This window comes from Elgaria multicarinata, chromosome 3 (assembly GCF_023053635.1).
Source record: "Elgaria multicarinata webbii isolate HBS135686 ecotype San Diego chromosome 3, rElgMul1.1.pri, whole genome shotgun sequence".
Classification (NCBI taxonomy): Eukaryota; Metazoa; Chordata; class Lepidosauria; order Squamata; family Anguidae; genus Elgaria; species Elgaria multicarinata.
Genome location: NC_086173.1, coordinates 150,491,394 through 150,505,334, shown reverse-complemented (window position 1 = coordinate 150,505,334; position 13,941 = coordinate 150,491,394). Strand labels below are relative to the sequence as shown.

Here is a 13,941-nt window from a genome sequence, read left to right as displayed (position 1 = left end):
TGTGTCCGTGCGCAGCGTAGGGGCCAATCCAATGGAGCACGGTTGCAGCAAAAACTCTTAGCATGCTTAGTGTGTTATTACAAGCCTCTAAGAGAATTTTGGGGCTCTCCCTGACTTTCTGGGGCTGCCAGATAGCGCCATGCTTTCCTATGGCCTTTCAGAAGAAACCTCATGTGCCCGTGCGCAGCGTAGGGGCCATTCCAGGAGAGCACCCCTTCAGCAAAAACTCTTAGCATGCTTAGTGTGTTATTACAAGCCTCTGTGAGAGTTTTGGGGCTCCTCCTGATTTTCTGGGGCTGCCAGATCGCGCCATGCTTTCCTATGGCCATTCTGAAGAAACCTCATGTGCCTGTGCACAGCATAGGGGCCATTCCAATGAAGCACGCCTGCAGCAAAAACTGTTAGTATGCTTAGGGTCTCATAACAAGTGTCTATGAGAATTTTGGGGCTCCCCCCGATTTTCTGGGGCTGCCAGATAGGCCCCTTTGTTTTCTTATGGCGATTCGGAAGAAACCTCATGTGCCCATGCGCAATGTTGGGGCCATTCCAATGGAGCACTCTTGCAGCAAAAACTCTTAGAATGTTTAGTGTGTTATTACAAGCCTCTATGAGAGTTTTGGGGATCCCCCTGATTTTCTGGGGCTGCCAGATAGAGCCATGCTTTCCTATGGCCATTTGGAAGAAACCTCATGTGTCCGTGCGCAGCGTAGGGGCCAATCCAATGGAGCACGCTTGCAGCAAAAACTCTTAGCATGCTTAGTGTGTTATTACAAGCCTCTAAGAGAATTTTGGGGCTCTCCCTGACTTTCTGGGGCTGCCAGATAGCGCCATGCTTTCCTATGGCCTTTCAGAAGAAACCTCATGTGCCCGTGCGCAGCGTAGGGGCCATTCCAGGAGAGCACCCCTTCAGCAAAAACTCTTAGCATGCTTAGTGTGTTATTACAAGCCTCTGTGAGAGTTTTGGGGCTCCTCCTGATTTTCTGGGGCTGCCAGATCGCGCCATGCTTTCCTATGGCCATTCTGAAGAAACCTCATGTGCCTGTGCACAGCATAGGGGCCATTCCAATGAAGCACGCCTGCAGCAAAAACTGTTAGTATGCTTAGGGTCTCATTACAAGTGTCTATGAGAATTTTGGGGCTCCCCCTGATTTTCTGGGGCTGCCAGATAGGGCCATTGTTTTCTTATGGCCGTTCGGAAGAAACCTCATGTGCCTGTGCGCAGCATAGGGGGCATTACAATGGAGCACTCTTGCAGCAAAAACTCTTAGGATGCTTAGTGTGTTATTACAAGCCTCTAACAGAGTTTTGGGGCTCCCTCTGATTTTCTGGAGCTTCCGGGGCTCCCTCTGATTTTCTGGAGCTTCCGGACAGCGCCATGCTTTCCTATGGCCATTCTGAAGAAGCCTCATTTGCCCGTGCGCAGCGTAGGGGCCATTCCAGGGGAGCACGCCTGCAGCAAAACCTCTTAGGATGCTTAGTGTGTTATTACAAGCCTCTATGAGAATTTTGGGGCTCCCCCTGATTTTCTGGGGCTGCCAGATAGCGCCATGCTTTCCTATGGCCATTCGGACGAAACTTCATGTGCCCGGGCACAGCGTAGGGGCCATTCCAGGGGAGCACGCCTTCAGCAAAAACCCTTAGCATGCTTAGTGTGTTATTACAAGCCTCTAAAACAGCGGTTCTCAACCTGTGGGTCGCGACCCCTTTGGGGGTCGAACGACCCTTTCACAGGGGTCGCCTAAGACCATCTGAAAACACATATGTAATTAGAAATAAATATTTCACAATATATAATTACATATTGTTTTTGTGATTAATCACTATGCTTTAATTATGTTCAATTTGTAACAATGAAAATACATCCTGCATATCAGATATTTACATTATGATTCATCACAGTAGCAAAATTACAGTTATGAAGTAGCAACGAAAATAATTTTATGGTTGGGGGTCACCACAACATGAGGAACTGTATTAAAGGGTCGCGGCATTAGGAAGGTTGAGAACCACTGCTCTACCACGGCTCCCCCCAATTTTCTGGGGCTGCCAGATAGGCCCATTGTCTTCTTATGGCCATTCGGAAGAAACCTCATGTGCCCGTGTGCAGCGTAGGGGCCATTCCAATGCAGCACGCTTGCAGCAAAAACTCTTAGGATGCTTAGTGTGTTATTACAAGCCTCTAAGAGAATTTTGGGGCTCCCCCTCTTTTCTCCGTGCCTCTTATGACAGCCTAATGCTTTCCTATGGCCATTCTGAATGACACCCCATATTATGGCTATGCGCAAGGGGCAAGTGCAATGAAACATGTATCAAGCACAGAGTCTTAGGATGCTTGGGTTGCTAATTTCAACCTCCTCAAGCATTTTCAGCTTCATCTGGTTCTTGAGGGGCTTGTGGTATCATTCCGTGTATCCCTACGGCTACTTTGAAATGCTGGCCTGCATTGTTGTGAGAAGAGGGTGTTGGGGGGGGGGCAGATGTAAACATGGTAATAATCTGTGGCAGTTTTTGGCAACCCCTCCTCCACTTGTTTTGGTCTTTTTGAACTGGTGCCTATGAAGCATTGCATGAAACTGCAGTCACCTCCTCTTTATTGTATTCTGTTTTCTTTTTATGTTTGGAGATGATCCCTAGAAACCACTGTGTTGGGGGTCATAGGAACTGTTCCCCAAAACCACTTGTTAGTTTATATTTTGATTCTGTGTGGTTTTCTATGAAAACTAAATGTTTAACTCCTTTAAGTATTTTAATTTGGACTACTGCAACCTTCTTCTCACTGGCCTTCCTTCTTCTCACATCAGTTCGTTGGTTTCTGTTCACCACTCTGCTGCTAAGATCATCTTCTTGGCTCGCCGCTCTAACCATGTTACTCCACTTCTGAAATTTCTTCATTGGCTTCCAATTCACTTCAGAATCCAATATAAACTTCTCCTGTTAACCAACAAAGCTTTTCACAGTCTAGCTCCTTCCTATCTTTCCTCTCTCATTTCACACTATTGCCCCGCTCGTGCTCTTCGCTCCTCTGATGCCATGTTTCTCACCTGCCCAAGGGTCTCTACTTCCCTTGCTTGGCGTCTTCCATTTTCTTCCACTGCCCCTTACGCCTGGAACGCTCTTCCAGAACATTTGAGAACTACAAGTTCAATCGCAGCTTTTAAAGCTCAGCTAAAAACTTTTCTTTTTCCTAAAGCTTTTAAAACTTGATTTTGTTCTGACTTTTATACTGTTCGTTTTACTCTACCCTGTGCCTGTTTGGTGCATTCTCTTCCCCTTCTTAGTGTTTTATTATGATTTTATTAGAATGTAAGCCTATGCGGCAGGGTCTTGCTACTCTGTAGCAAGTTTACTCTGTACAGCACCATGTACATTGATGGTGCTATATAAATAAATAAATAAATAAATAAATAAATAATAATAATAATAATAATAATTCGGTGTCCTTCGTTTTAGTACGTTCCGTGCTTTCTCCTCTGAGTTAGCAAGAGACGCTCCCCAAGCTTGAAAAGGCCTCCAGGCTTCCTTCCCAGCTTCTCCGGTTCTCTTCCTTTCCTTCCCGCCTTCCAGAAGGACAAAGGAGGAGGGACCCGAAACGCTGCTCCCTCTTGTAACGCCATCGTGAAAGCCTCCACGCCAAGGGGGCTCTCCAGGAGAACAAACACGCCCCCCCCCAAAAAAATCTGGTCCCTTCTCCCCACTTACCGGCATTTGCAAAGTGGGATTCAGGTGCTTTTGCAGGCTGCGGGCATTGGTCCACCTCCACCCTGAAAGTCTGCTGCCTTCGTCCCGGGTCTGCAGCATCTCCACGTCCCAAGACCTAATCAGCCAGCGGTTCTCCCAACATAAGAACGTCACCCCTCCTGGTAACAAGCACCCAGGCAGCCCGGGACTGCTGGGAAATGTAGTCCTGTCCTTTCCTTTTACGGAGCCGCAGAGGCTCCTGGGAATTGTAGTCTCCCCTTCGGCATGCTTATTTCTTCCTCCACCAACAAAGCTCAGGTATGCCAAGGGCCTCCAATACTTTGCAGATTTAAAAAAACCACATATTTATTGTATAACTTCACATATTGAAGTTATTGTAGACGTATAATGTATAATGGAAAGGAGGCGACAATTCAAGTTGTGCAGGGCAGAGGGAGATATGGTGATGGCAGGGCAAAGTGCCATTACAGGGGAAGGAGAGATAGATATTTAACACCCATGTTTCCTTCCGGTCGCCCTGCCACCCTGGGGAACTTGGAGAACGAACCAAGCCAACCACGGACCCTCTCCTTGCTCCTTTGCAATGCCAGGTCAGTTAAAAACAAGACAAATATAATTTATGATCTCCTCACAGATGAGGGGGCCGACCTGGCATGTTTCACAGAGACCTGGCTGGGAGATGACAGTGGCCCAACATGGGCCCAGGCCCTCCCAGCTGGGTACTGTGTTATCGAGCAGGTGAGGAAAAGTGAGCGGGGGCTGAGTAGCTGTGGTCTATAAGGATAATCTCAACCTGACCAGACTTCCTGTCCGGGAATTGAATCACATCGAGTTTGTGTACCTTAGTCTAAAGACCAGGGATAGACTGGGGATTCTGTTAGTGTACCGGCCAGCCTGCTGCCTATCAGACTCCCTGGCCGAGCTCACAGAACTGGTTTTGGAGTCGCCCAGGCTTTTGGTCCTGGGCGACTTCAACATCCCTTTCGGGAATGGTTTGTCAGGTGCAGCTCGGGAGTTCATGGCATCCATGACAAACATGGGCCTATCCCAATTGGTCTCTGGACCGACACATTCAGCAGGTCGCACCCTCGATGCTGTTTTCAGTTCCGAACAGACAGATCTGTGGGCGGAGGTGGTAAATACCTCTGCGTTGTCGTGGACAGACCATTTTCTGGTCAGGGTTAATATCATGGCTACCATCCGCCCCTGCAGGGGTGGCAGACCTATTAAGATGGTCCGCCCTCGAAGGCTGATGGATCTTCTTGGATTCCAGAAAGCCTTAGAGGGTGCTATGGCTGGTATTGTCGACGATCCTGTTGAAGCCCTGGTCAATAGATGGAATCAAGACCTAACTAGGGCTATCAACACGATTGCCCCCAAACGTCCTCTTCGACCTACTTCCAATCGGGCACCTTGGTACACAGAAGATCTCAGGAAGCTGAAGCAGGAAGGTTGACGACTGGAGCGCCGATGGAGGAAAACTCGTCTCATATCCGACAAGGCACATCATAGAGAACATCTTCATTCCTATGGGGTGGCAATACGTGCAGCGAAGAAAGCTTTCTTCTCTGACTGCATTGTGTCTGCGAATTCACATCCAACAGAACTGTTTAGGGTGGTGAGGGGTCTAACTCAGGCACCTCTTCCCCTGAACCCAGTTTTAGAGCCTTCGGTAGTTCACTGTGATGCATTTAATGATCATTTCACAGATAAAATCTCTTGGATAAGAGCCAATTTAGATACCATCGTTATAACAGAAGCTGAAGCTGAAGTGTCCAGCAACTCCATGAGTAGGATTACACTGGATCAGTTCCAGATGGTGAGTACTGATGATGTGGACAAGCTGCTTGGACGAGTAAGGAAGACAACTTGTCCTCTCGATCCCTGTCCTTCTTGGCTGGTCGCCCAGGGAGGAGATGCAGTTAGACTACAACTACAACATACTATTAATGCATCTCTCAGGGAGGGGAGTTTTCCACCAAGTTTAAAAGAAGCAGTGGTACGGCCGCTTCTAAAAAAGCCCTCCCTGGATCCCCTGGACCTTAATAATTATAGACCAGTATCAAATCTTCCATTTTTGGGCAAGGTGATTGAGAGGGCAGTTGCCTTCCAACTCCAAGCAGTCTTGGATGATACAGATTTTCTAGACCCATTTCAAACTGGCTTTAGGGCAGGATACGGAGTTGAGACAGCTATGGTCGCCTTAGTGGACGATCTCTGCATGAGTATTGACAGGGGGAGTGTGTCCCTGCTGGCACTTTTGGACCTTTCGGCGGCTTTCAATACCATCGACCATGGTATCCTTCTGGATCGCCTGAGGGGTTTGGAAATCGGGGCACTGTGCTCCAGTGGTTCCGGTCTTACCTCTCAGGTAGATTCCAGATGGTGATGCTTGGGGATAATTGCTCCTCAAAAAAGGAGCTGTTGTATGGCGTACCACAAGGTGCCATCCTATCCCCAATGCTGTTTAACATCTACATGAAACCGCTGGGAGAGATCATCCGGAGGCATGGGGCAGGGTGCTATCAGTATGCTGAAGACATACTGATAGCACTGTTGGTCACCGGAACATCTAGGGGTGACCACATTACACCAACATTACAATCACTCCACTGGCTGCCAATTAGTTTCCGGTCAAAGTACAAAGTGCAGGTCATTACCTTTAAAGCCCTAAATGGTTTGGGTCCAGGTTACCTGCGGGATCGCCTTCTCCCATATAGTCCGCCCCGCACACTCAGGTCCTCTGGGGTGAACTTACTTCAGTCAGCTAAAACTAGGCTGACATCAGTTTCCCAGAGGAACTTTTCTTCTGTCACCCCCAGATTGTGGAATGGCCTGCCGGAGGAGATTCATAAAATTAACTCTCTGCGTGATTTTAAGGCAGCTTTAAAGACTAGCCTTTTCTGGCTGGCCTATCCAGATCAATGTTAAATCATGAATTTTTAAGATGTATTGATTCCTGTTCTAATGTTGTTCCCCGCTTCGATCCAACGGGAGAGGCAGGTAAGAAATAAACATATTATTATTATTATTATTATTATTATTATTATTATTTCTTTGTTACTGTGCAATGGTTTGTTCTCGGCTGATTTTAAAGCTAAGGCAGCCTTTGGAGGCTTTTCGTTGGTTTCCGGGCGCAATTCAAAGTATTGTTTATGACCTATAAAGCCCTGTACGGCTCGCATCCACGTTATCTGGAAAACTGTATTCTCCCTTATGGGCCTGCCTGTGCTTTAAGATTTAAAATGTTTTAATATTGAAACCTATTTAATTATATTTTAACTTTTGTATATTTCTTGTTATAGCGTTTAACTATATATGTTATAGTTTTGTAAAGCCGTCTTGAGGCCCATCATTGAGCAAAAGGGAGAATACAAATAAAGATGATGATGATGATAATAATAATAATAGTAATCATATAATAATAGAATACTGAACAAAACATATAGGGCCATTCTCCCTGCCCCGCCCCCCAGCTGCTGTTAGGGAAATTCCCCTAACCTATTAGGGAAGGAACGACTTCACAACCAGTCTAGACACAGAGATTCTTTATTTACTATGTGCAAAAGAGGAAGTCTCACCCCATACAAACCAATGGCGAAAATTCTCTACCCATCATCCACATCAGCATACTTTTATAACCTTTGAAGCCCCTCCACATGTAATACAAGAATCACTCCTCCCATCCTCTATCAATTGCATATTTTTTAAATTTTCCGTAAACATAACAAGCACCCAGGCAGCTGTTTTTATTAACATTAGAATGAGGGGCTTCAAGGGGGCTTTCCAGGTTTCCCTGTCACTGCTATCCACTTTGTTTCTGGGATCAATTTTAGGTGCTGTCTTTTAACTTTTAAGCCCCAAACAGCCTGGGAGCAGCATATCTCAGGGTTTTCCTTCTCCTTTATGAAGAGTGAAATGTGCACTCTGTTTCTAATGTCCCTTAGCCAAACGAAACATGACTAACGGGGACAAGAGAGGGCCTTTTTAGCTGTGGCACCTAGACTGTGGAATAGCCACCCAAGAGAAGTTTCTCCTTGGCCAGTGGGGCCAAAGATCCAACAGAGTCTTAAGACTGCTATTCCACTGCACATTTTTTTTAGTCAGAGTCTTTGATGATATGTTTTTTGTCTGCTGTTGCTATGGTTTTTATGGTGGTGTTAGAGATGTGAAGGCCCAGAAAAACAAGAAAACTTTGGGGGGAAACCAGGTTTTTCCTGGGTTTCTCTGAAGCCTCTTTTGGTTTTTTCCCAAAAAATTGGAAAAATTGGGGAGGGGAAAGGGGGGGGAAACGGATTACGGGATGTTTTATTTTAGCATGGTGAATAAAACGTTTAAGACAAGACTTGTTGTTTATTCGTTCAGTCGTTTCCGACTCTTCGTGACTTCATGGACCAGCCCACGCCAGAGCTTTCTGTCGGCCGTTGCCACCCCTAACTCCCCTTCCACTTTCCCTAGCATCAGCCTCTTCTCTCAAATGCAAGAGCAAGATGCATTTCTGCCTCTAGGGGGCACCACTGCCATTGAAGCAGAGACTGAAACTAATAGTGATAGCTATATTATTATTATTATTTATTTATTTATTTATTTATTTATATAGCACCATCAATGTACATGGTGCTGTACAGAGTAAACAGTAAAACGTCACATCTGCCCCAACCCTTAAAATGAAACAGAGCATACTTCTTGCTCCCAAGGACATGCAGTGTCCAAAATTGAAGAAATGTTCTTGGTGTGTTTCACAAAGTCCTCACCAACACAGAAACTCATCTGGATAGTCTGTCAGCAATCACATTGTCCTTGCCTTTGATAAATTGGTAGACAAATTGCAATTCTTGCAAGATCCACGACCATCTCTGTAACATGGTATTTGTATTTCTCATAGCCTCTAGCCAAATCAGTCCAAACAGCACTTACATCCTGAATAGCAATAATCAGTGAAACATCACAAACACTTACATCATATATAATTAGCAATAAACAGTAAAACATTAGTCTCCTTCCACAATTTGCAAAGTTTTTGGAAATGTTAACACTCTTCATGCAATTTCTTCAGATGCCCTATCAAAACTGTTATCTAAAACTTCTCGCTTTGCATGAACCTTCTGGTGTCCGGACAGCATCTTTTCTGCATGGCTTCTGTTATGAAAGAGTGCTTCTTTCTGGCACAACATTTTCCTGCATAAAAGCTGTTCATACAGTTCTCTTTCCTGTGCGGCGGTGGCTTTGATGTTTTCCACTCTTAGGAAAGGAATGCCCCATCTTCGAATTTTGTGCTGGAATGAAAAGAAATAAAATCAGAGAATTACCAACTCAGATCCTGGAGAAGGGTTGGGGAGCAAGGAGGAAAGTAAATTGAAATGAGAGAATGATTTGACACTGGGACACCATGAGACAGCAGATTAGCTTTTCCTTGTAACTCTTCATCTTTATTTATTTATTTATTGCATTTTTATACCACCCGATAGCCAAAGCTTTACCCACGAAGAAGTGCCACAGCTTGGGAAAGAATTACAAGAGAGGGACAAGTTGATAGAAGCAGAGCTGTCCCTTTAAATAAGGGTCTGCCCGCAGTTGTGTATACTGGCTGGGCGTCCCGCAGCCATAGGCCTAATTTCATGTGGCCCTCGGCCTTATTTCAAGAGCCCTCTGGATGTGATCAGTTCAGAGCCAAGACAGGAGCAATCTGCCTCTTCCCCTGGTAGCCTGCTGGGCAAGAAAAAAGAGGGAATGAAAAAGGGATGCTAGAGATAGAGAGAAGGGGTGGCAGAAAGAATGAGGGAAAACGGATGGCAAAGAGTGAGAAACCAAAGGGAGTGGCAGAGAGAAGGGAGGACAGGGAAAGGGAACCGCCCAGAGAGCTCCGGCTATTGGGCGGTATAGAAATGTAATTAATAAATTAATAAATAAAGGGTGGGAAGGAAGGAAGGAAGGAGAGAGAAGGGGTGGCAGAAGGAGTGAGGAAAAAGAGAAAGAACCCATGGGTTGTTGTTGGGTTGTTCAGGGTGGTTAACAAGCCATCCTGTGGAAAATGTTGAGGCTTCAGACAAAATGCTAACCCTTGGTTCAATAACAACCCACATTCAACCACTCAGTGTGGGTTTACATTTTGTGTGAACAATCCCAGTGTGTCCGTGTGCAGAGAGTACAGCAATGGGACCCAGTGTGGTGAAGTGTGGACTGTGAGTTGGTAGATCCAAGTTCTAATCCCCACTTGGCCATGGAAACCCACTGGGTGACTTTGGGCCAGTCACAGCCTAACCTACCTCACAGGGTTGTTGTTGTTGTGAGGATAAAAATGGAGAGGAGGAGGATTACGTACACCGCCTTGGGTTCCTTAGAGGAAAAAAGGTGGCATGTAAATGCAATAAATAAAAAAATACATTGACTCCCCCCTCCTCCTCCAAGCCTCTGTTATATACATAAGCAGCTTACCAGAGCGCCTCTCGCTCGTATGGGTTTTCTGTGGCTTAGTCTGGTTCTGTTTGCCTCCTATGTGGACCTTCTGGTGAATCACAAGATTATTGTGGTAACAGAACCGTTTCCCACACTCAGGGCACTGATAGGGTTTCTCTCCCGTATGCACCCGTCCATGAGACACAAGACGCGACTGCTGTAGAAAACATTTCCCGCACTCGAGGCATTTATAGGGTTTCTCTCCCGTATGCAGTCTGTGATGGATGACCAAAGTTGACTTGTGAGCGAAACATTTCCCACACTCCAAGCACTTGAACTGTTTCTCTCCCGAGTGGATTGTCTGGTGAATCACATAGTGTGCGCGCTGCGCAAAGCCTTTCCCGCAGTCAGGACATTTGTAAGGCTTCTCCCCTGTGTGGATTCTCTTGTGTTTTGCTAGGTGTGTTTGCTGAGAAAAACACTTCCCACAGCCCACACATTTATAGGGCTTCTCTCCTGTGTGGACTCTCTGGTGCGTTGTAAGACCTGAATGGCGAGCAAAGCTTTTCCCACACTCCAAGCATTTATGCGGCTTCTCCCCCGTGTGAACTCTCTGGTGTTCCACTAAACCTAAGCGGGATGCAAAACACTTGCCGCACTCTGAGCATTTGTAAGGTTTTTCTCCAGTGTGCACTCGGTGGTGCAGCCTAAGGCCGGAATAGTGAGCAAAACACTTGCCACACTGCCCACACTCATAGGGTTTCTCTCCGGTGTGGGACCGTTGGTGTTCCACAACGCTTGAGCTACGAGAAAAAGATTTGCCACACTTGGGGCACTCGTATGGCTTTTCTCCTGTGTGTACTCTCTGGTGTTTCAATAAGTTCGATGGCTGAGAAAACCATTTCCCACACTCTATACATTTGCAAGGTTTCATCCCGGTGTGGTTTCTCTGGTGCGTCACAAAGTACGAGTGGACAGCAAAACACTTTCCACACTCCATGCATTTGTAAGGTTTCTCCCCGGTGTGGAGTCTGCGATGCTTCGCAAGACTGGACTCATAACCAAAACATTTTCCACACTGCAAGCACTGATAGGGTTTCTCTCCGGTATGGACTCGTTTATGCATCTTAAGATCTGGCTGGTGAGAAAAACATTTCCCACATTCCGGACATTGGTAAGGTTTCTCTCCAGTGTGGATTCTCTGGTGTTTCGTACAAGACGAGTGGTAAGCAAAACACTTCCCACACTCGGTGCATTTATAGGGCTTCTCTCCCGTGTGGACTCTCTGGTGTGGCGCAAGCTGAGACTGGGAGCTGAAACATTTCCCACACTCTGTACACGTATAGGGCTTCTCTCCAGTGTGGATTCTGTTGTGTACCACGAGGCCTGAGCCAAAACCGAAACATTTTCCGCACTCCATGCATTTGTAGGGTTTCTCGCCCGTGTGGACACTCCGGTGTTTCGCCAAGGAAGAAGGATCAGCAAAACATTTGTCACACTCCATGCATTTGTAAGGTTTCTCTCCTGTGTGAAGTCTCTGGTGGATCACGAGACGCTGCTGCTGAGGAAAGCATTTCCCACATTCTGGACAACTGTAGGGTTTCTCCCCAGTGTGGACTCTGTGGTGAATTAAAAGACTTGCCTGGGAAGCAAACGTTTTCCCACACCTCAAACATTTGTGCTGTTTAGGTCTTCCCATGTGGGGTCTCTGGTGTCTGGGGAGATTAAGTTTCTGAGTAAAACACTTCCTACACACGCAACATTGGTTGTTTTTCCTCAAGTCATCTCCTGGGATAAAAAGCAAAACAGAAAAGAGGCACTGAACGTTCCTATAATTTGTTTGTGGAATTCACTATTTCAAGATAGAATAAATAATGTCATTTCTATACATAATCTCTCTCACACACACACAATCTATCAATCTACCTATGTACAAAAACACACATACACAATTATAATAATCAACAACAGAAAATCCAATGACTGGATTACAATATCTGGTGTCAACCACTAGTTCAGATGGCTTTAAAAGAGGGTGAGATAGTCCCAAAACATCTGGAAATACACAACACCCATCATCCCTGAACGTTTGCCATGCTGGCTGGGCTGATAGGAGTTGCAGGCGAACATCACCTGGAGGGCCAAAGGATCCCTGCCCCTGGTATAAAGAAAAGAACCGATCTCCAGAGGGAGTGTGGAGGGGTGGTTTGGCCCTGCAGGCATAAGAACCTAAGAAGAGCCCTGCAAGCTCAGACTGAGGGTTCATCTAGCCCAGTGGTCTGTTCACACGGTGGCCAACTGGCTGTCGACAAGGGACCAACAAAGCAGGACACAGGTGCAACAGCACCCTCCCACCCATGTTCCCCAGCAACCGGTTCACACAGGCTTATTGCCTTGAATACTGGAGGTAGCACATAACCATCAGGGCTACTAGCCATTGATAGCCTTCTCCTCCAGGCCTAAAAGGAGACTCAGGACAGATAAAAGGAGTAATTCACGCAGCGCATTGTTGAAGTCTGGAATTCGTTAACACAAGATGTGGTGATGGCCACCAATGTGAATGGCTTTAAAAGGGGTTTGGATAAATTCCTGGAGAAGCCTATCAATGGCTGAGTCCTGATGGATAAGTGCAACCGGCAATATGAAACACAGTAAGCTTTTATACTCTAGTTGCTCGGGGACACGAATGGGAGGGTGGCTGCTGCATCATGTCCTGCTTGTGGGTTCCTGGTCAACAACTGGTTTGCCACTGTGTGAAGAGAGGGCTGGATTAGATGGGCCCTTGTCTGACCTAGCAGGGGTCTTCTTATGTTCATATCCCTTGAGCTTTGGTTAGAGATGTGAAGGCAAGGTATTCAGATATTTACTTCTCCAAATAATTTCTAAAAACTATGTACAGTATTAGATTATTACAATTTCTAATTTGTTTATGGAATTCACCATCTCAAGATATACTAAATAATTAAACTTCTATATTGACCAATAGCTAAAGTTCTCTGGGTGGTTTAGAAATTTTTTAAAACATGATGGTATGGTATGTAATGGGCCTGTGGAGACAACACCAGTGAGGGAGGAAGCAGCAGCCAGGCACCTCTCCACCGTGCCTGAGTCCAGCTCCAGCTCCAGCTGAGAACTCCCTCCCTCCTGCTGTCAACTGTAACTGCTGAACTTTGCAAGTAAGATTGTAGTGCCTGAATTTGCTTTCCTTTTCTCCCTCCTCCTCCCTCCCAATCCCCTTTCCTTTTGTGTCATGTCTTTTAGATTGTAAGCCTGTGGGCGGGGACTGTCAAGAAATACTTTTGTAAGCCGCCATGAGAGCCTTTTTTGGCTGAATGGCGGCATAAAAATGCTTAAATAAAAATAAATAAAAATAAATATAACATGCTAAGCCACGGTTAAGCTGCCTATCCTTTTGCAGCAAATGATTAGTGAGCGTGTTTAAACTGTGGTTATGTCGCCACCATGGTTAGGAATAGTTCACATGACACACTAAGGCATGGTTCACACAACACGCTAAACCATGATGTTTAGCTCAAAATGCTTAACTGTTGTGGCTTAGCATGTCATCCTAACAAGGTTAGGATAAACATTCTGTTTCCTGACTTGGAGCTGAGCAGAAGCAGGGAAGAGCAGCTGGCCCACCTCAAGTAGAAGCTACAAAAGTAAGCCAGTTCCCAGAGAGAGAGCGAACAGAGAGCGAGCTAACAGGAAGAGCAAACAGGAGTTTGACAGGGGGAGTGTAGGGGAAGAGGAGACCAAGGAAAGGGGAACAAGAAAAGCCTCAAGGAAATCCAGGAGGCTGCCAATTCAAAGAGGCCGTGTGCTTGCCATGTGCTCCTGAGTGCT

The 13,941-nt window shown here is 46.1% G+C and overlaps 1 protein-coding gene across 1 annotated transcript in view; it reads right to left on the bottom strand.

Annotated features, from left to right (window-relative positions):
• Positions 1–8,355: 8,355 nt before the first annotated feature.
• Positions 8,356–13,941, bottom strand: part of LOC134395528 (zinc finger protein 850-like) — a 66,519-nt gene continuing 60,933 nt past the window's right edge. The window contains exons 6-7 of the mRNA XM_063121692.1: positions 10,135–11,883; positions 8,356–8,975 (exon numbers count right to left, since the gene is read on the bottom strand). Of these exons, the coding sequence (XP_062977762.1) occupies positions 8,893–8,975; positions 10,135–11,883 (1,832 nt within the window). The 3' untranslated portion in view covers positions 8,356–8,892. The remainder of the gene's footprint in view (positions 8,976–10,134; positions 11,884–13,941) is intronic.